Source organism: Solanum lycopersicum, chromosome 5 (assembly GCF_036512215.1).
Source record: "Solanum lycopersicum chromosome 5, SLM_r2.1".
In the NCBI taxonomy this organism is placed as follows: Eukaryota; Viridiplantae; Streptophyta; class Magnoliopsida; order Solanales; family Solanaceae; genus Solanum; species Solanum lycopersicum.
Genome location: NC_090804.1, coordinates 22,219,963 through 22,243,075, shown reverse-complemented (window position 1 = coordinate 22,243,075; position 23,113 = coordinate 22,219,963). Strand labels below are relative to the sequence as shown.

The following is a 23,113-nucleotide window of genomic DNA, read 5'->3' as shown; positions in this document are numbered from 1 at the left end:
AATTAAGAAAATATTTATCATTTATTATAATAATATTTTCTTTTCACTTTATCTCTTTTAATACAATAATACTATAGATATAATACAATTTTAATATACATTACAAATAACAATTTATTATTCACATGTAATACAAGTTTTATTGATGAATAATATATTTATCACATATTTTAATACAGTTGTAATACAATGTACCAAATTCTTACCAAACAAACATAATATTACATACATAATTCACTTCTAATACATATTGCATATTTAAAGTAGTATTATTATTTATTGTTACAACTAATAATAAATAAAATAATTGCTAGAATCCGTAATTATCTATTAAAAAAATACTCATCCAAATAATTTTGAGCAACTTTCACATATAGCAAACATAAAATTCATTATTTTTATACTATAGCAAAGTCTGCATAATTGTGCTCATAGCAAATTTATATATGTATAATTCGCTATACATATACAATTGAAGCGAATTGTATAAAACAAATTGTATAAAATGAGAAAGAGAGAAATTATATACAATTTGAATTGTATAAAACACGAAAGCGAGAAAGACAAAATTGAATTGTATAAAACGAAAAAGAGAGAAATTATATACAATTTGAATATGTATAAAACGAGAAAGAGAGAAAGGCAAAAATAGACTTGTGCAGGGAATATACAATTGAATTGAATTGTATAAAACGAGAAAGAGAAAAATTATTCAAAATTTGAATTTGTATAAAACGAGAAAGACAAAAGAGACTTGGGCAGAGAAATGTTTGTATTGTATAATTATAAGTGTATAGGACGAAGATATATGTATTTGCATGCGTTTACACAATTTTCTCTCGTTTTATACAAATTATATTGTATGAAGCGAGAAAAGCGAGCGACGACAACAAGCGAGCAAGAGAAGGAGAGTAACGGGCGAGATTATGAGAGAAAGACTGACAGACAATTTGCTGTCGAACACAAATAAATCAAAGAATAACTACTATATTCATTTTATACTATTAATTTGTCATTCTATACAATTATCCAAATAATTTTTCATAAATAAATATATATTTTAATCTATTCAAATAGTCCAATAATATTTTCACCCTTATTGTTAAAAGTAAAAATTTTCAATAAAATTATCATATTATATTATATGTATGATCATCAAATAAAATCAATAATAGTTTTGGTCCCTCTCTAATCAATAAAATAGATTTTATTTTTCATTCCTCATTCAGAAATATCGAGAAAAATAGTAATCCTAAATTCTCGTTCGCATTTTTGAATGCCTTTCATCTTTTTGTAGCAAAAACGTAGTGAAATAATGGGTTCAACAACCCTAATCCAATTCCCAATTTTCTCACCACCAGCTCCACCACACAGCCACCGTCCGGCGACTGAAATCCGCTTCTCACGGTGGAACAATGCCAACGCCGAAAAATTCATTCGCCATGAACGAACTCAGAAGGAAATTGAAGATGAAATCCGCTTCCATAAGCGCTTCGATTCTGTCCTTAGCATTGCCAATAATTACAACCCTGCCCCTCCATCACCAGTCACTGAAAAAACCTTCAAATCCACTGGCACTCCTTCAACTCCTTCTTCACCTTCCATCCCTGGGAAAAAGTCCAAGTATTCCAGAAATTTCCACAACAACCCTCGTCAAATACACCCCGCATTTAAACCTTTAGTTAGAACCCGCAAGATTCCAGTTGAAACCCCTGATGAAACAGCAGGAAAATCAGATATTGATATCAAAGTTGATGAAAATGGGGTTTGTTATGAATTTCCAGAAGCCCCTTTTGTATATCAATATAGCTATACTGAAACACCAAAGGTGAAGCCTAGAAAGTTGCGTGAACCGTTAGTTTCACCATTTGGACCGGAGTCAATGCAGAGGCCATGGACAGGTCGGAAGCCGTTGCCACCGAGCAAGAAGAAGCTTCCAGAATTTGATTCATTTCAGCTGCCTCCTCCCCATAAGAAAGGGGTCAAGCCGGTTCAGGCTCCTGGACCATTCTTGGCAGGTTCTGGGCCGAAGTACGTTAAGTCCAGAGAGGAGGTATTGGGAGAGCCATTGACAAAGGAGGAGATGATGGAGCTTATAAATAGTTGTAAGAAAACAACACGGCAAATGAATATAGGTATATCATTCTATGTGAGATTATTTGTTGATCACGGTAAATTGCATTATTTTTAGACTTGGAAGATTGTGTTTTACTGTGAATTTGTTTTAGAATGTGAATTTTCTACGGACAAAAGTAGAAACTTTACGAGCTTGAAGAGCTATTTTAATCTTTTTGCAACGTAGGTAGAACATTTGGCACATATATTATCATTGAAGGATTTGTCCCTTAATCCCAGTTGTCACCCATTTCATTCTGATACTGAATAGAGCAGAATGGATACACCGATGCATATACTAATACTAATGTTTATTTTAACCGAGTGGTTCCACATGTTGTTTTGGAAACATGCAATCGTGTGGGACACTTCTCATTCTTACTTTTCAATCCCCTCAATTGTTTCCAAGTATATGCAAGTTCCTCTAGGTTTACAAAGCTTAATTGCTGTTGGCAGGTTGTACTCGCACATATGCCTAATTCATTTACTTATTTTTTTGTTTTCTTGTTTCTATGGAATTGATTATTTGAGGAGAAGGAGAAGATAGGAGGGCGTTTGGGAGGTGGGTGTTGTAGGGTGTGTTCTGATGCATATATATATATATATTACTATATCAGGATGATTTGGTTCATTCTTGGAAACGTTTACCCCGGACTCAATGTGAATAACTCAATTCTCATTAAAAAGCTTCTTCTGGCCGTAGGTTTTGTCTTTTCTTAATTTCAGTGCATTAGTGATGGTAGTTGGATTTACATTAAGGTATTAATGGTCCTTATAAAGTTCATGAAATGCTCTTTATAGATCCACTCTTGTCCATTCATGTAAAAGAAATAAATATGGCGACACTGAATTTTGTTTGCTTTGACTCTCAATACGTTTTCTGTTTCCAGGACGAGACGGCTTAACACATAACATGTTAGAGAACATCCATGCTCATTGGAAGCGAAAAAGGGTGTGCAAGATAAAATGCAAGGGTGTGTGTACTGTGGACATGGACAATGTCTGTGAAAAGTTAGAGGTTAGTGGTGTTTATATATTTTACTCTTAGCAAGATGTTGTTACTGTTCTGTTTCTTTGGAATATTATCACTCCCAGTGAATCAAGGTCATTGCAAGCTCTAATCTCATTGTAAATTACTTTATTCCAAGCATTGATAATTGCCCTGTCAAGTTGAAACTTGAGGCACAAAATCAGATATGTTATTTTCTTTTTCTTTGATGAATCTGCACATTTTTTGAGAAGGTAACAATTTATATTAGAAGCACAAAGGCTATGCGGACCATAATTATATATAGAGAGAACCTAAAGTATACACTGTGAGAAATATATGGCAAAAAATATTATTGAATTGTGTATCTAAATTTTACATTATGACCCTAGACACTACATTATAATCTTTTTCCGACTAAGACTCCTATTCTTATTCTTATTCGTATTCCTATTTTAAGTAGGAAATACTTATTCTTTTTCTAATACTCCCACTCAAGCTGGTTCATACAAATCATATGTACCTAGCTTGTTACAAATGTAATTAGTACGAGGTAATTAGTACGAGGACCTATGAGGGACTTGGTGAAATATCTGCAAGCTGATCATTTGACTTCACGAATTTTGTAACAATATCTCCTTAGAGTATTTTTTCTCTGACAAAGTGACAGTCAATGTCAATGTGCTTAGTTTTTTCATGAAACACTGGATGTGATGCGATATGAAGAACTGCTTGATTATCACATACGAGTTCCATCTGATCAATTTTGCTAAAGTTTAGTTCTCCTAGTAACTGTTTTTGATCCAAACTAGCTCACAAGTTACTGTCGCCATTGCTCGATATTCTGATTCTGCACTAGATCGAGCAACCACATTCGGTTTCTTACTCTTCCACAACACCAAATTACCTTCGACTAAAACACAATATCCGGATGTTGAACGTCTGTCAGAGGGTGATCCTGCCCAATCAGCGTCTGTATATCCAATGATATGCTCATGGCCTTGATCCTCAAAGAGTAGTCCTTTCCCAGTAGCTGACTTTATATATCGCAGAATACGAACCACTGCTTCCCAATGACTTTGACAAGGGGAAGTCATAAACTGACTTACAACACTCACAGGAAAAGAGATGTCAGGTCTAGTCACTGTGAGATAATTCAACTTTCCAACGAGCCATCTATACCTTTCAGGATTACAAAGTGGCTCCCCTCCTGGAAGGAGTTTAACATTGGGATCCATAGGAGTGTCAAGAATGTATAAGGCATACTTGCGTTGGGATATAACTATACCTGAACTAGATTGAGCAACCTCAATACCTAGAAAATACTTCAATCTACCAAGGTATTTAGTCTGGAAATGCTTAAAAAGACGTTGCTTTAAATCGATGATACCATCTTGATCATTACCGGTGATAACAATATCATCAACGTAAACAACCAAATAGATACATCGACTTTGTGCAAAATGCCGATTAAACACCGAGTGATTAGTTCCACTACGAGTCATACGAAACTGCTGAAGTACTGTGCTGAACTTCCCAAACCAAGCTTGAGGAGATTGTTTCAGACCATAGAGTGATCTACGCAATCGACATAAAGGCTACTATACTCTCCATGAGCAACAAAACCAGGTGGTTGCTTCATATAGACTTCTTCCTCAAGATCACCATGCAGAAAAACATTCTTAATGTCCAACTGATGAAGAGGCCAATGACGAACGACAGCAATATTTATAAAAAGGCGGATAAATGCTATTTTAACCACAGGAGTGAAAGTGTCAGTATAATCTAGATCAAATATCTGAGTATACCCTTTGACAACAAGCGAGCCTTAAGTCAATCAGCCTGACTGTCTAGGCCAATTTTGACTGCGTAAACCCAACGACAACCAACCGTAGATTTACCTGCAGGAAGGGAGACAAGCTCCCAAGTACAACTTTTATGCAAAACAAATATCTCATTAACCATAACCTATCTCCATCCAGAATGAGCAAGTGCCTCACCTGTAGTTTTAGGGATGGAAATAGAGGACAAAGACGACACAAAGGCATAATGGGGTGATGATAGACAATGATAACTTAAGTAGGTATAATGTGGGTTAACATTTTGAGTGGATCGTATACCTTTTTGAAGTGCAAGTGGTTGGCTAGGAGGAGGCAAGTCCGCAATAGGAGCAGGGTCTGCCACATGACATGAATCATCTAGGACTAGGGCTGGACATGGACGGAGATGATAAGTTAGTAGTGGTGGCACTACAACTGGAGATGTAGAAGTAACCGTAGATTCTTCAAAGGTTGGCACCGGTAAAACTTGAGGTATGGGTAAAATCATAGATACATTAGGATGATCAGAAGATGTATAATAAGGCTGAGACTCAAAAAATGTAACATTAGCGGACACAAGGTGTCGACGAAGATCATGTGAATAACAACGATATCCTTTTTGAACCTTAGAGTAACCAAGAAAGACACATTTAAGGGCACGAGGAGCTAATTTATCTTTCCTTGGGGCTAAATTATGAACAAAGCATGTGATCCCAAAGACATGAGGGGGGATAGGATAGAGATGTGACTGAGGAAACAGTATGGAATGTGGAACCTGATTTTGAATAGCAGAAGAGGGCATTCTGTTAATTAAATAACAAGATGAAAGGACTATAACAAGATGAAAGGACTGCATCGCCCCAAAAACACAGCGGTACATGGGATTCAATGAGGAGAGTGTGAGCAGTCTCTATGAGATGCCTATTCTTTCTTTCTGCGACACCATTTTGTTGAGGAGTGTATGGACAAGATGTTTGGTGAATAATTCTGTGGTGAGACATAAATTCCTGAAACTGGGATGATAAGTATTCTAAGACATTATCACTACGAAAAGTACGAATAGAAACACCAAACTGATTTTGTATTTCAGCAAAGAAACCTTTGAATATAGAGAATAACTCAAAACGATCTTTCATTAAGAAAACCCAAGTGCATCTCGAATAATCATTATTGAAACTAACAAAATAACAAAATCCTAAGGTGGAACTGACTCTACTAGGACCCCAAATATTAGAATGAATTAATGAAAAAATAGACTCTGAACGACCCTCAATACTACACACGTGAAAATGTAGCACAAGTGTGTTTTCCAAGTTGACACGACTCTCAATCTAATGTGGATAAACTAGACAAGCTAGGCACCATGTTTTGCAGTTTGGATAGACTTGGATGTCCCAAACGTTTGTGAATTAGATGTGGGGAATCTGTAACGGAGCATGCTGTTAGGGAATCAGAAGAGGTAAGATAGTAAAGGCCTTGTGATTCATGTCCTATTCCAATCGTCTTTCCTGTACTGCAGTCTTGCATGAGAAAAAAATCATCAAAAAAGTTATGCTACATTGTAGGGATTTCGTCAAATGACTAACTGATGCTAGATTAAAAGGAGAACCAGGGACATAAAGAACAGAGTCTAGGGTGACAGATTATACGGGTTTGACTTTTCCAACCCCTTTTGGTTTTGTTTGGATCCCATTGGCTAAAGTAATATCTGGAAGAGATTGTGAATAAACAATATCAGACAAAAGTGATTTATTACCAGAGATATGATCAGAAGCCCTTGAGTCTATGACCCATGATCCAAGAGTGCTAGACTGTGACACACGAGTAAAAGAATTACCTACAACAGAAACATGAGGTTGTGCAACCGAAACTACTTGTGGAGACGTTTGTTTATTTGCACGATACCGAAGGAACTCTCTATATTCCTTAAGAACAACAGGATCATAACTAGGTGGTGGACCTGCAAAATATAACATGTCACGGGTGTGTCCATGTTTATGACAATGACTACACCTGGATCGAGGTTTTCCAAAATGTTCTCTCCCTCGTCTATTCTCCATAGACTCGTATGTACGCTGAAAACTGCCGCAAGTGCTACACTAGTCTGAAAATATTTGGAAGCTGTCGGAATCTGCCCACAGTGGCCTGAAAATTCTAATTTCGCCGGAATCTTGCCGAAAACGACCCAAAAATCACCGGAACCCTAATTCTGGTGATTGGATCTAGAGAAAACTGGTGGGGTTTTGGTTGGAAATACTGGGCGACCCCAACAGAAAAGAAATTCTCAAAAAAAAGTGACCAGAGAACCACTCACGCGCCGGCGCGTGAACAGATCTCGCAGAAAAATTCCCATCTCTGACGGGCGCGTGGGGGCGCGTGGAGGGGTATTTTCCGGTGGGTGAGTGGGTCTGGTTGGGGTTTGGTCGCCTGAGCTTCTTGAGCCTCGTGACGTTGTTGTCTTTTGCACAACACCTTCAGAGATGACGCAAATCAGTCCCACCGTCGTCACCGAAATTTGACACCAGTGACTTGAAGTTCTCACCAATGCTCTATTACAATGTGAGAAATATATGGGAAAAATGTTACTTTTCTCAAAAAAATAAATGTATGGGAAAAATATTATTGAATTGTGTATCTAAATTTTACATTGAGACCCTATTTATAGTCACTACATTAGAATCCTTTTCCGACTAGGAATCCTATTCTTATTCTTATACCTATTCCTATTTTAAGTAGGAAATACTTATTCTATTCTAACGTACGCAATTTATATCATCCTATAGAGAACCTAGAGCATCTATTTTAGTTTCAGAGGCCTGTGAATATTCATGTTTACACCAAAAATGAAATAGCATTAGACAATTCATCTTTATCTTCTGAATTGTGTTTGCATTATCTTCAGAATATCTTGAGTTCCTTTCTTTCCAAACAGTCCACCATATGCAAGCAAGGATCAAATCCAAGTATTCTTTTGAGCTACAGGTTTTCTGCCCTTGTTCTAGCACGACAACATATCTTTAGTGCTATTTGGCATGACCCAATGTGTCCCTGTTAGTGCTAGAAAAATATTCCAGACTAGATAGTCACTGCACAGTGAAGGAACAAATCACTGATAGTTTCAGGTTCTCTACCACATAAGTGACATCTAGAACACAGTTGTACTTCCCTCTTCATTAGGTTGTCCTCGGTTAAAAAGGCATTCCTAGCTACCAACCAAACAAGACAAGACACTGTAGGTTTCTTTCACTTTCCAAATACGATTCTAGGATAAAATATCAGTCATAGTATTGGTTAGATTTATCACATCTGAGAGGAAGCTTTGACAGAAATCTACCTGAGCTGTGACCAAACCACCATATCTTATCATCATTCTGACTAAAACCTGTGAACTGATTGAGTTTATTGTAGAATTCAGAAAATCTACTGATATCCCAATCATTTAGGAATGTTCTGCAGCTAAGATTCCATCTTTGAGCTGACCAGACTTTATAGATGGTAGCCTTCTGTTGCTGATTTATTGAGAAAAGATCAGGAAATTACCTTGTCTTCAGAGGCCCTGTCTGAACCAGTTGTCTTCCCCTAAAGGAGTGTTCTGCCTATTGCCCACTCTATAGCTTATATTGTCATTGAATATTTGACAGAGAATTTTGATTGACTTCCAAACATTTACCCCATATGTACTGAAAATTTTTACCTTAGTTTTTCAAGGCCCTTCCTCCCCAAAAGGATCTTTCATTACCATCCTTCTTAAAGATTGTTCTTCATTTGTATATCTCTGGTTTTGTCTCCTCAGGTTCTTTATCCCCATGCCTCCCTGCTTCTTGTTAAGTGTGATGGTTTTCCATTTTACCAAATGAACTCTATTTTTTTTATACCTTGCCATAGAAAGTTTCTCCTTAGGGCATCCATTCTCCTTTCTATTTTTGGCGGTACAGGAAACAACGACATGATATCATCCATTATACTATTAATGAGAACTAATCTGCCCTAAAGAAAGGTATTGACTTTTCCTCCTAAAGTGAAGAATCTGCACTTCTTGCTGAAGAAGTTCTACTAACTAGAAAATACACCTGCCATTCTAACTGTTCCTTTTTTTTTCCGGGAAAGGAAACCTTTCTAATTATTTCTCTCATTGAAGGCTAAATAGAATTTCTGTCAATACTAAAGTTTATCTTGTTTTTCTCTAGTACTATTCTTTTTCTTACAGACTCCTCGCCTAGTTATTTGACATGGTTTAAATTTTGGTATCCTATATGTACAGGAGAAGACAGGTGGAAAAATTATCTACCATAAAGGTGGTGTGATATACCTTTTCCGTGGTCGAAACTACAACTACATGACTCGGCCACGCTTTCCTCTCATGTTATGGCGGCCTGTAACTCCTGTCTACCCAAGGTTGGTTCGACGAGTTCCAGAGGGTCTGACTTTAGAGGAAGCAACTGAAATGCGCAAAAAAGGACGCAATCTGATACCTATCTGCAAGCTTGGTCTGTTTTCCATTTGTTTTTCCTACACGTGGTTAACTCTACAAGAAATCTCTCTGATAATAAGTCTTGAATGTTTTGCAGCAAAAAATGGGGTGTATTGTGACCTTGTAAAGAATGTCAGAGAAGCATTTGAAGCTTGTGAATTGGTCTGTATAAATTGTCAAGGATTGAACCCAAGCGACTATAGGAAGATAGGTGCCAAGCTTAAGGTATGCCCAGTAATAGTAGTAAATGCTTTAGTATGCGCACACAATTACTTTTGGGAAAGAAAAAAGAATTGCAAGAAATTATGACCTCATTACTGTAAATTGCTTTTCTTAACTGTAGGATCTTGTCCCATGTGTGTTAATCTCTTTTGAGCAAGAGCACATACTCATATGGAGAGGACGGGATTGGGTATCCTCTCTACCTGAAGACGGAGACAATCCAGAGATAAGGGAGGGCTCGGAATCTGTTAATGCTGCTAACACTAACCGATCCTTTGAAGTTCAAGTGGTTGCATCTACTGCGGGAAGTTCAAGTTTACCAGTTACAGAAGTGAATACTTGCAATCTCAGTGCTAACACTTTTCCTCTGGGTGATGAAGATGCAGAGTATGTTAGAAAGGATGGAACGAAGGAAGATAGATCGGAGGATCACTATCCGGAATCTTCCAATAAGGTTTCTGTTACAACGACTGGGATAAGTAAAAGCGAAATCCCTCTGGTGTATGCAGGAGATACAGGTGACAATTCTAGAATTCTGAGTGACTGCCGTGAATGCAAAACAAGGTCGGATGATTCAGTGGTGGATAAAGAAAGTGAGTTTGAGAGCGCTTCAGATGATGTAGAAAACAAGTTTGATTCCTCATCTTTGGTTCCCTTGACTGGTTACAAGGTGCATTCTCTAACGGTAGATACGAACCAAACCTGTCAGCTGGTAAGCTCTATCACGCCGTGTACGGAAGGAATTTTACTACTTTGGAAGCAGGCTATTGAAAGTGGGAGTGCAGTTGTATTAAATGATTCTAGTATCGATGCTGACATTGTCTATCAAAGGGCTGTTGCTCTCTCTACATCTGTCCCACCTGGACCAGTTTTTCAGCATCAACCTAAGAAAGTATCAGTTCAAAGACGCGGGGAAGAGGAAATTGGTGATTTGGAGGTAGGATGCACCAAATTAGATACTCCAGCTTCTTCGAGAAAAGAAACTGTTGTTTCGAGTAGAAAGGTCAATTCAACAACGAGTACGAGAAAGGAGAAGAAGAAGGGTATTCGAAAAGATTATCTGAATGTAGTACCAAAAGGAAGCTTAGGAGTAGACGAGCTTGCCAAATTGCTAGCATAGCTTTATGAATGAATAACAATATTTCAACGATCAAGTCAATTATTCTTTTCTATAATGTCGATATGTCATGGTATGTTTTCCTGTAATTTATCTATATATGTCAATATACTGTCTTTCCTTTTTGTTCTTTTAGTCATGCTGGTTCTCTTCAAGTATTTCTGCCATTTGATAACTTGTAAACCCATAAATAGGCTCAATTACACGTGGCGATATGATAATTTTGTTGAGTAAGACTTACACATGCTAAAAAATTGATATTTGGAGAGCATATTGAAAAACATGAAGAGATAAGATGTTCATATAGTTTTCATTCCTGAAGGAATCCATTGTGTTTACACTAGTAGTAGTAGTATAATCTTTGAAGAATGTCCACTTCATTCACTCATGGAACAAATGCCTATCTCCTTTCTCTGGAATCCAGGTTCTCTTAGATTGGAGGTAGAGACTTTGCGTCCAAACCATGTTCATTCTCTTCTGGGGTGCAGTATCTTTTCCAGAACCAATGATTTTGCCAAAGCAAGTATATTTCCTCTATGGGAACCTGCTTTGTCTCGGGCAAGAGGAAGAAGATGAAGCAGCTCATGATGAATATCAAGCCCGCGAACAGCAGAAAGATTCCATATTTGAGGTGACAGAGAGACACAAGGAAGCATTGTGCAATGAGGGCAGTGAAGATCATATTGACACAAACCACCATGCTCTGTCCTGCAGATCTTGTTTCCAGGGGAAATAGTTCACTTGGCACCAGCCAACCTAAGGGACCCCAAGACCTTCCATATGCGACAACAAATATGCAGATTATGACTACAAGGAAGATGCCAATTCCTTTTGGGAGTTCTTCACCTTCTCCAAACTTCAAAGCCAGAGTAACAGCAACCGCTACCTGTGAAACAAACTTCCAGTCAAGTATATGCTATAACGAAAGCCTTGTCAGGAAGAATTTCAAAGCAGAAAATTACCAAAACACATATCATTTCAACTCCAGCTTCCAGAAAGAAAGCTCTTCTTCCAAACTTGTCAACAAAAGCCATTGAAATGAATGTAGCTAGAACAAGTGCACCACTGGTTATAGCAGATGAATACAATGATGCTCCTGAGCCAAATCCTAAACTCTGAAATATGACAGGGGCGTAGAAAAGAATGGAGTTCATGCCGGTAAGCTGTTGGAATGCTGGGATCCCCAAAGCTGCTATTACCAATTGGGGACGGTTTTTCCTCTTGAGGAGATTCCTGAATGGATCTTTTATGGCTCTCGCAGCATCACTTGCATCTTTAAGATCCGCAAACTCAGCATCAACTTTTGTGGTACCTCTAATTTTCTCTAATACTTGTCTTGCTTCCTGTAATTTACCCTGTTCTACGAGACTGTTTGGGGTCTCAGGTAGAAAAAGCCCACCAATAAACATAACTGTAGCAGGAACTGTGGCTAAGCCAAGTGATAATCTCCATCCCCATGGATGAATTTTATCAGTTGCATAATTGATGAAGTTGGCTATCAATATCCCCAAGCAAGTTGTGAGTTGAAACATTTGGTTAACTGCTCCTCGAACTTTTGCAGGTGCCATTTCTGAGAGATACAGAGGGACTGCCTGATTGCCAAATCCAATGCCAACTCCAAGAAGACATCGACCAAGGATCAGCATTGCAATGTTCTTTGCAAAAGCATTAAGTATTGCACCAAGAAAAAAACTGACTGCTCCACAAAGTATACTAGCTCGACGCCCTTTGTTGCGGGTAACATGTGAAGCACCAAATGTCGAAACAAGTGCAGCAAAGTACAAAGAGGAAGTAAACAAGGTGAGTATCTGATTGTCATATTTACAGTAATCAGTTTCTTTGAGATGTGCATGCTTCCTTCTGTACACTTTGGGGAAAAACTCTTTCAAGAAATCATCCATGGAAGTCACCCCACCTTAAAAACCACAAATTAGAATCAGAATTTTTCTTTCTACAATTCAAGTGTTTTTTTTTTTTTTGGCCTATCTGACTAATTGATTCATAAAGCAAAAGACACAAAAAATCAATTTACTGATATCTACAAGCCTTTGTATTTTGTACATCTAGTAACAAATTTAGGTGTCTCGTTGTTTTCGAACAATGACTTGAGAAATACATTCCTAAACAGATCAGGAAAAAAAAGATGGTTTTTGATTAATACTCACCAGAAACACCGAGATCGTAGCCAAATAGAGATCCTCCCATTGCTGCAACCACACAAGCAAAAATAAAATAGCCAGTTATCTTATACTCATAGAGATGAGCTCTTTTTCCTCCTTTATCATCACTAAATCCTCCACCAGCCATACTGTTCTTCTTCTCTGTTTGATTTTCAAAAATGTAGAAACTAATGTATTTCTATTTATGCATATCTTTACTACATCCACTTGCACTCTTTTAGTCAAAGTGTTTGATATAATATCTCTATTTCAGTTGTCACAAAAGTAAAAATATTTAAATTATTTTAAGGAAATAGATTAAGACAAATAAAAACGGATAAAATATTAATTATTGGGTAGGAATGTAAATATATGGCTGGTTATGTACGTTGCTCTCTTTATTTTCTAAGGCAAGTTGGAGTATTGCTTTGATCTCCTACCATTTTTGTCTATAGCGTTGACCCAACTGTCCTAACAATAGAAAATTGCTGGCAGTCTTAACTGACTACATACTAACCTTCTCTCTCTCTCTCTTTTTTTTTCTTAATCGATGTTCGATATCTTTATTGGAGTTTGACTAAATATGAATTTGTAGTTGAAAATTTCACGTTAGAGCGTAAATCGTTTCCTAACATAGACAATTTCGTATCTAAGTAGATATACAAACCTTCCCTTATTATTCACGTGTAATGACGCTTGTGTGGATGTGATATGTTTTGATAATTTATTACTTTACTCAAAACTCTGAGATACCTAACCTTCATATTAATTAGATGTCTAAAATCTAATTAAATGTCATATATATTTATTTAATATTTTATTTTGTTTGATACTTTTTTATATGGAAATTATTATTTAATTTTTCTATAAATGATTCTTTTTTTACTTTTTTTTTGTCAATTATTAGTTTGAGGTAAATTTTTATCAATTTAACATTGAAAAATATCCTTTCTTAGGCAATCGTTATATGAATGGTTAACATAATTTTATAAGTTAAAAAAGTGACAAATTTTAAATAAAGACAGAGTTAGAATTATAGAATCTAATTCAAGAATTTGATAATTTGGTCCACGCTTAAATGTGTTTGTTGTAATGCTTGAAAGTTTAAGAAGATATAAGGATAATATTCTTAATTCTGTTCAATACATTTTGACTATTGATTCATATTTTCGTCACACTATCATTTTAACTAATCAAAATTATGAAGAAAGAAAATACAAAGGGAGTTTTAAAAAAAATAGGAATATTAGCAAAAAGAATGTAAGAATACAAAATAATTTCTTTTATTTAAATAGGATTAAAGAGAATAAAATAATTATTTTTTTATTTTTTAAAAGCATTATTTATCTGATGCAAATTTGAATTACTCTGTCAATGAACTTTGAGGGAATATCCCATAACTTCTGTGATTCTTCTGTCAAAGATGAAAGGAAAAGTGTTCCTTTTTAAGTTATCTAAAGTATCATGTGGTATTCATAAAATATTCATTGCTAGTTACTTGTAATAGACATAAATTATTCAGATTAATACATCTTTTGTTAGGTAGATCGTTATATTTTATTAATACTGAGTTTAGCAGTGTAATGGACGTACCTATGACTTTTGAGTAAAAACAAAGTAGTTGTGTTATAATTAATAGTCTCAGTTAATGGTTGTCTTGATGATACAATAGATAAGAAATTGTAAGTTGGATATTAAAAAGTCAACAAGGTTACCCTTATCCAATGTACACCACAAATAGATAAGGTTTCATGGTGTGTTTTTACAGAGAAAAAAACTTGTTTTTTTCCAAAATTGGTTTCAACTTTTCTGAAATAAGTACTCTTTATTTTTAAAGGAAAATCAAAAAAATGTTAATTAATTTCAAGAAGATTTAAGCTAGTGAATTCTTTCGAAATTTCAAAGAAAGGGTAAGAGGTTCTTATTTTTCATTTTAAAAAAGTTTTACACGTAAAATATCAGCTAACGCGGAGTTATAGCTGAAAGGTTTATTTGACTAACTTTTGGAAAAACACTTTAAAAAGTAAATAAAAATATTTGAAAAAAAATTACTAAACACATTAAGCAAATTGAGAGTGATTAAGACTTGAAAAAAATATGATTTAACTATAGAAAAGCACTTGAATCATTTTGAAAAGATAATAACTTGAATTAAAATTTAAAACAAGTAAAGAATTTGTACAAAAATATTTGAATAAATAAATAAAAGAGTTGATAAATCTTTTAATCGAATGAACCCGCACAAAAGAAATAACTTCTTCTATTAGAGAATTTATTTAAGTTAAATTATATTCCCTCCATCTCTATTTAGTTGTCCACTTTAGAAATAACACACATATTAAAATAACAATAATTAACATAGTAATGTTACAATTTTACCTTAATAATTATGGTTTCAAAAAACATGAATTAAAACTTAAAATTTTTCAAGAAGTTTAAATGAGAGTATAATATAATTTTTTTTCATTTTTTGATTTGTCAAAATGGACAAGTAAATAGGATCAACTAAAAGAGGAAATATAGATAAGTAAATAAGCACAAAAGGTGTAGTTAAAAATAAAAATTAACACCCCATACACATTTAAGATCATATATATCAAGTTATAAACACACTCTTTATAAATAAATTACTTATAGCATATAATTATCAAGTTATAACATTTCAATTAAAAATATATTTAATTAAAAATAAATTATAAGTAATTATGTAAATAATAATTAATATGTTTAAATATTTTTTTAGTCTTTCAGTTACCTTTTTTGAAACAAAATCTTAAATTTTTTTCAGATTAATATTAATAATAAATTTTTTTCGTTATCTTTTTTTTACAGTTACCTTTTACAGTTTTAAAATAAATAATAAGTTATTTCTAATTAAAGTTTAAATTATAGTGTTACCTTTTTAAATCAAAATCTAAATATTAGGGATTTATTTTTAATTAAATCCCTACTTTACCGTTGTCCAATAACTACCCACCCCCACTACATCCTATACCCGAACACCTTTCAAACTTACTCAAAACGCCTTAATCAAGTATCTTCCCCAAGTCGTCCTAGATCATCATCATATTCACCAGCAATCCCTAAATCGTCCTCACCCATCATCTTTCCCATCACGAATTGATTCATCCCATTTTCATCATAGATCGATTTCATTCCACATCATCTTCATAAATTATTTTACTTTTTGTTAAGTTCGTGAAGAATGTCGAGGAAAGTCAGTGGAAGAACCAGTAAAAGTAGAAAATTGATTGAGAAGTCATCAGATGATGACTTTCATGCTTCTTCATTCAATATATTGACACAGACTCAAACGCAAAAATCAACTGGAAAACAGACTGCCAGTTCTGGTAAATCAAAGACTGTAAAAAACAAAAAAAAAAAGATGCAAAGGAAAGCAGTATGAAGAGGAAGGGAAAAAAAATTCAAACATCGTCAGATTCAGATTCTGACTATGTTGATGAATTAAAAAATAAAAGATGAAAATGTATTGAAATTGGTCGATCGATAAGAACGTCCTCAAAGAAGGAATAAGAGATAAAATGCACAAAGAAACCCAAATTGTCAAGTTTAGTAAAAAAAATTATTTAAAATTTTTGTTAAAATATTATATGTAGTTGAGTTTAAATTTTTATTTTATTTGGCAATCATATAATATATGAATTTTGAATGAGTTTTGTATGAGTTGCTATTTTTGTATTGTATAGTTGTTTATTCATTATTTTACTTGACAATTTTTTTATGTATGAATATTATATGAGTTATGTATAATCGTGTATGAATTGAATTTCAACGTTGTATGAGGAACACGTTGTAATTTTTAAAAAAATCTAATATGCATTAATTTTGTTTGAATTATGTATGAACTGATGTATTCCAATTGTATGACTTGTATATGAATTGCATTGACTGTCATGAACTATGTATGAACCGATGTATTCAATTTGTATGATTTGTATAAAATGATGTATTAACCTTGTATGATATGTGTATGAAATAACTTTATTGTCCATTAGAATATCAGTGTATGAATGATGTATTAATGTTGTATATCGTATAATTTTGACTATTATAATACGTATTGCCACTGTATTTTTTATGTTTTGATTTGATGTATGAACTGATGTATTGGTACTGTATGAGTTTTAATTTGTAGTTTGAAAGTCACAGATTAGTTTTTTTTAAAATCTAATATGTATTAATATTGTATGAATTATGTATGAACTGATGTATTAGTTTGTATGATTTGTGTATGAATTAAATTGACTATCCATTTAATATAGCAGTGTATATATGATTTTCCTATGAAATTATGTAGTATGTTAAAAGTATTAATTTAGTTTTACCAATTTTATAGGAGAAGAAGGTACAAACACATTTGTCTTCATGTATCAATATGAATGTGTTCGCTAATCTGTTGACCTTCCTCGGTCAAGATAAGTTCCAACAATTTTTACGAGAAACACCATTTGAATTTTTTTTATGATTTACATAACATAAAAATTCAATGTCAATTGTTGCGCCATAGTTTTCTTCTTGAAACTGAAAATGACAGAGATAACATGTTTGTTATCAACGTAAATGGTACAGAGTTACACTTTGGATTAAAAGAGTTTGTCGCTGTAACCGGTCTGAAATCTGGACCAATTTATTATTTTGTTTCTGACCCGTTTATTTCAAAAAGACTTATCTCAGAAAATTTTGGGGATATGGACAAAGTTCCCAAGTCAAATTTTTACCACAAGTTTAGATTGGAAAACTTTTTGAAAGAGGATGACCGTTTAAAAATCGGAATGCTGTACTTCATTCCGTCATTTCCGACTGCTTCAGACCCTTCAAAAACAACAATTCCTAAATTATATTTTGATTTAGTTGAGTCTGGCCAGTATGCCACGTTTTCATGGGGGGAATGAGTGTTTTAATTTAACACTTAAAGCGTGCAGTTATAAGTTATAAAAAAATCCTTCGTCATTCAAGTTTAGCCAGTTCCATATAGCCTTGTTGGTATGGTTTATGAGTGTTGTCATCCATTTGAAAACACAATTGTTATCCATGCTTCAGATCGCACACCGCGTATCCTGAACTGGAAGACAACAAATGATGTTATTTTTTGATGATTTGAAGAAAATGATTTCAGAACACATGACAATCAGGTAATTTTTTTATTGAATGTTATTAAAGTAATTTTAAATTACTACACATTCTCATATTTTTCTTTTCTGCAGCAAAAGTTCAGAAATATAATTTTTACTGAAGAAGAGTTAAATGTCATGGATGAAACCATTTTAAATCAATCTCTCAGTCACTATGATTCTGAAGAGCAAGGAATCTCGGAAAAGCAGGGCGTTGATTTTGAACAAAAATACGTAGAGTTGAAAGCAAAAATTGCAGAGGTATAAATGAAATTTACGATTAAAATATTTTTAAGATTTTAGATTATACATATCAAACTTATTATTCTATGATGAACAGGTTAAGGCGGAATTAAAAGAGTTCAAAACTAATGTTAGTTCCAATCACATTTAAATTTAATAATATAATTATTACATGTTTTATTTTACTATTTTAATATTTTTTTCCTTACATTCATAAGATTGACAAACACGATATATATATATATATATTAATTAATTAATTAATTAATTATGTATAACTTTTGTGTAGAAATGCATGACCTTTGTTTTTCATTCATGTATGAGCACTGCAAAAATGATATGTTAAAAATATATAAAAATTTGTTCTTAACATCTGTATGAAAATTGTATAAATATTGTATTAATTGATGCGAAACTATATAGTAATGAAACTGCTTCTACAATTTTAGGTTATTTTAAATTTAGTTTAATTACTGTTTTCATATTTGTGAAACTATATACTAATGAAACTATTATACTAATGTTTAATTTAATTTATTTAAAAAAATTAGAATATATTGATATTGTTTAAAAAATAATATTAGGATGACGTCACTCTAAATGTTGCACAGTCTGATAAACCTCAAACGGACCAACCTTCGATTTCAATGGGTGAATATGTTCACATTTCAAACACATATGGTATGCTATATAAAATATTATGACATGTATGTTCTTTTACAAATTTGTTTTGAGCTAACGATTTTTCTTATCTAGATGAAGCTCAAAAGTCAACTGGTGATTTTTTCATCGCCGACTTATCTGGATCATCAACTTCAAAATCACCAACTTTGGATGATTACCCTGATTTTACTATGACACAAATCATTGCACTTGATCCGATTCTAAACGCCACCACAACACCAGATGTGCAACAAAGACACACGAACCCCAGAAAATATGAATTTTCTCCTTATATTCGATGTCGAAAGCCGAAAACAGTTCAAAAAGAGTTCCAATATTCTTCCCAATCAAACATCCATTCGCATGTCAAAATGATTTTGACGTTCCAGCTTATATGATTGACCAGTTCAACCAATGGGTTATGAAAGATGTTTCAAATAGGCGTGACAGGTATAGATATATATAAATAATATTATTTTATTTTACATTTAACAATATCAAATCTTATACAAAATTTATTGCAATATTCACAGGAAAGCAGCATATACAAAGGTGAAAAATACCTTTCATCTTCAAATGGTCTTTGGCGTTGCCAAAATCGCAGAAAAGGATTTTTTCACATAATGAGTCAACAGGGCAGACCTTAGGAGGACGGGGTAAGACATACTTTGAATCAATATTATGATTAATATATCTGAATTATATGTTACTTGATGTTTGAATTGTTGTATTTTAATGTTGTATGATTTGTGTATGTATTGAGGTATATAATGAACTTTTACTATACATGAATTGAGTAAAAGGTTATATACCTGCTATTTATTAGTTATAAAGCCACATTGTATATTTTTGATACCCATATGTTGTATTAGTATTTTCTTGAACTCTATTTTAGTTTACGTAATAAATGCTATTTTTTTAGAATTGTTTGAATCTTGTGTAATAATTGATGTACGAATTTAAGTAACAACTAGTGCATTATTAATCTATGAATTATGTATGAGATAGTTTTTATGTTTGCATTATGTGTGTATGAAATGTGTATGAAACATGTATATACATGTTTATACAATGTGTGCATGTACTTATATAGATGTATATATGATACGACAATGTATGAAAAATCGAATGTATTTTTTTTGTTGTAACAGCATATTAATACAATTATGTGTTATCTTCGAAAGAAGGCAAAATACTCTCAAACATCAATTTCATACAACACTGTTGACTGTTGGTTTATAGCGTGGATTGATAACATTGAGAAATAGTGGAGACTGTCAGATTGTAACTTGAGATCAATTACCCCCGACCACGACGTTGGTTAGTGCATTAGAGGATTTAAGCTGCTTGCTAACATTGCTTGGGACAGAATCGACGAAGTCCTTATCTCTGTCAATGTTTCTGAGAAATTTTATTGGTTTCTTGTTGTACTCCGAATCAAACATAGATGTCTACATGTATACGATTCGATGAGTGACGGAGTTGTTCATAACAAATTAGTTAAAGAAGTTGTTGATAAACTTGCAACCATGATACCATTATTTCTGACAAGTACAGGGTTTTATGGTAAAAGACTTGATATATATGCAAACAATATCCCTGAATATCAAAACAAGTCTGAACCCGAACTTCTCGAAATCAAACATGTAACAGATGTTCCTCAACAAGAAGACAATTCCAAGTATGTAATCTCTATACTATATTGATTTCAAATATTTAGTTATTATAAAATTTTCTAATTTCAAATTGAATACAGCGATTATGGTCTATACACCTCTCTTTTTGTTGAATATATTAGCAATGATACTTTTTGATGTGTCTAATATTGATGTCGATGCAACATATCATCGTTAGATGTATGTCACATTACTTTGACACTATGCAAAATCAAAGAATAAAGAGGGAGCAATAAGCGACAGTGAAGTTACAGGTACAGTTACCAGCAAGTATGGTGGACCTCGCATGCAAAAAGAACAAGTTATGGACACCACCAATTATCCCACTCCAAGACCACGAAATAGGAAATAGAAAAAGTTTAGTGCACACTTTGCATTCTTTTTGAACTTCTTGTTTTTTTTTTTAACAATATAACAATTTATGTTATTTTCCAGTTTTTTTATTAATATGAATTTCAGTTTTGTTTATATAATTTATCAATGTTACCCTTATTTTTGTATGAACTGATTACTACGTTTATACATATAACACAACATTTTTACTATTTTATCTTTCGACTATGACAAATGTCATATATTTTTTGATACACATATATTATCACTTTTGTATAAATATATATCCAATATGTATGCATATTGTTTGAAATATATTGCAAATTTATATTAACTAATTTAACAATACATTCATGTACCAAAATATGTTGAAAATAGTTTATCATATATGAACTTTGTATGAAATATGAACTTTTGTATGAAATATGTATGAATTATTTATGAACTTATTTTATGAAATATGTATGAACTTTGTATCATTATTGTATTTGAATTTTTTATGCATTTTATATACAATTTGTATATCAGCGGAGTCATTGTACATTTTAGAAATTTTAAAAACATAGTTGATCCATATAATATGAATGTTGTAAGCACTATGTAACGACCTGTTTAGTCGTTTTGAGCAGCAGATTTTATTTCTGAAAAAACTGGCAGAGACGACGGATCCCACGACGGACCGTCATGGTCACGACGGACCGTCATGGGCACGACGGACCGTCGAGGGGGTCTCGTTCCAAAACACTTAGATTTCTAAAATTTGGGTACTGAAATCGACTCTCTGAACTTCGTGACGAAATGGCAGGACGGACCGTCACAGGCCCTTCAGTAAATTTCAGTCTCTGAACTCTGTGACAACTCAGCAGGACGGACCGTCGCAGGCACGATGGCCCGTCACAGACTGCATAATCCCAGGCTGGGTCGAATTTCTGTTAACTGTTTTAAGGGGTGTTTTGGACTATTCCTGCTTATAATTATAAAGTTAGTGGTTGAATATTAATAATCCAAATTCTCGAGGGTTAAAAGAGATAACCTTAAATTAATTAGTGGGTTACTTTTGTCATCTTTTATACTTAATTATATGCTAATTAGGGTAAAAGAAAGAGGGTTGAATAAGAAAAATAAAAAGAACAGAGAGAGGGAGAAGAACGATCGAGAGAGAGGAGAAACGAAGAGGAAAACAAAGCTTTGCGGAATTTGCTTGCTCGATCAATAATCTTCGGTGGAGGTAGGTTATGGTTTTTATGCTATTCGTAGTAAACTCTTAATAGCGAATGATATGTATTGGGTAGTGTTGTAAACCCTTCTATATGCTTAATTGTATGCTTGCATGGATGTGATGATATAATTGTGATGAAATAAACATGATGAAACTATTGAATCCTAAATCTTGAAAACCTCTTGTTAATGATGATGCCTTGGTATAAAAGAAGGCTTGATGAACGAAAGAATGAGGTTAGAGGATCGGGTGTCACGAACCGACACGTAGTCATAGGGGGATCGGGTGTCACGAATCGACACGTAGTAATAGGGGGATCGGGTGTCACGAACCGACATGTAGTATTAGGGGATCGGGTGTCACGAACCGACATGTAGTATTAGGGGATCGGGTGTCACGAACCGACACGTAGTATTAGGGGATCGGGTGTCACGAACCGACACGTAGTATTAGGGGATCGGAATGTCACGTTTCGACACAAGAGAAATAAAGATAATGAATCTTGAAAGATGTTAATATACTCAATTTAATGAACCTATTTCCCAAATGAGTATGATGGGGAGGCGTGAGTCCTCATTGATGTGCTTGGTGTTGTGACCAAGGGTTATGGTAATTGTAAATGCTGCATGTTGAGTATTGTAGTTGATTTTATGATATTATCTGATATATACTGTTTTCTATTTTGAGTTGGCCGATGATATCTACTCAGTACTTGTGTTTGTACTGACCCCTACTTGTATGTTTCTTTCTTTGTTATTTGTGGAGTACAGCGAACGTACCGTCGTCCTCAATTCAACCGCAACTCTAGCCAGTCTTCATTACACCGGATTTCAGGGTGAGCTAACGCTTCTAGCTTGGACTGGATCTTCTTCTTCATGTCTTGATGCCTTGAAGTTCCGGCATGGACTAGCTTTTTATTTATTTTAGCTTTCTAGATACTCTTAGAATTAGTAAT

General features: G+C 33.9%; 2 protein-coding genes and 1 long non-coding RNA gene across 4 annotated transcripts; 2 read left to right on the top strand and 1 right to left on the bottom strand.

Moving 5' to 3' along the window:
• The first annotated feature begins 1,132 nt into the window (after window positions 1-1,132).
• On the top strand, window positions 1,133-10,791 carry LOC101265922 (CRS2-associated factor 1, chloroplastic). The gene is made up of 5 exons (XM_004239220.5): window positions 1,133-2,135; window positions 3,006-3,133; window positions 9,185-9,410; window positions 9,492-9,619; window positions 9,738-10,791. The coding sequence occupies exons 1-5, from the start codon at window positions 1,316-1,318 to the stop codon at window positions 10,734-10,736; spliced, it is 2,301 nt and encodes a 766-aa protein (XP_004239268.2). The 5' UTR covers window positions 1,133-1,315; the 3' UTR covers window positions 10,737-10,791.
• Window positions 10,792-11,006: 215 nt separating this feature from the next.
• Window positions 11,007-13,122, bottom strand: STP12 (sugar transport protein 14). The gene is given in 3 exon segments (NM_001302907.2): window positions 11,007-11,619; window positions 11,696-12,648; window positions 12,899-13,122. Coding segments are annotated over 3 exon segments (1,551 nt in total). The 5' UTR covers window positions 13,041-13,122; the 3' UTR covers window positions 11,007-11,163.
• A 4,127-nt stretch (window positions 13,123-17,249) lies between these two features.
• Window positions 17,250-21,078, top strand: LOC104647380 (uncharacterized). Of its 2 annotated transcripts, XR_011221223.1 has the most exons (6): window positions 17,250-18,045; window positions 18,118-18,285; window positions 19,024-19,380; window positions 19,464-19,586; window positions 20,488-20,611; window positions 20,785-21,078. It is a non-coding gene; the product is annotated as an uncharacterized lncRNA (long non-coding RNA). The 2 variants fall into 2 exon arrangements; XR_741474.4 differs by lacking the exons at window positions 20,488-20,611; window positions 20,785-21,078 and having other exon boundaries at window positions 19,464-19,863.
• The last annotated feature ends 2,035 nt before the right edge of the window (window positions 21,079-23,113 follow it).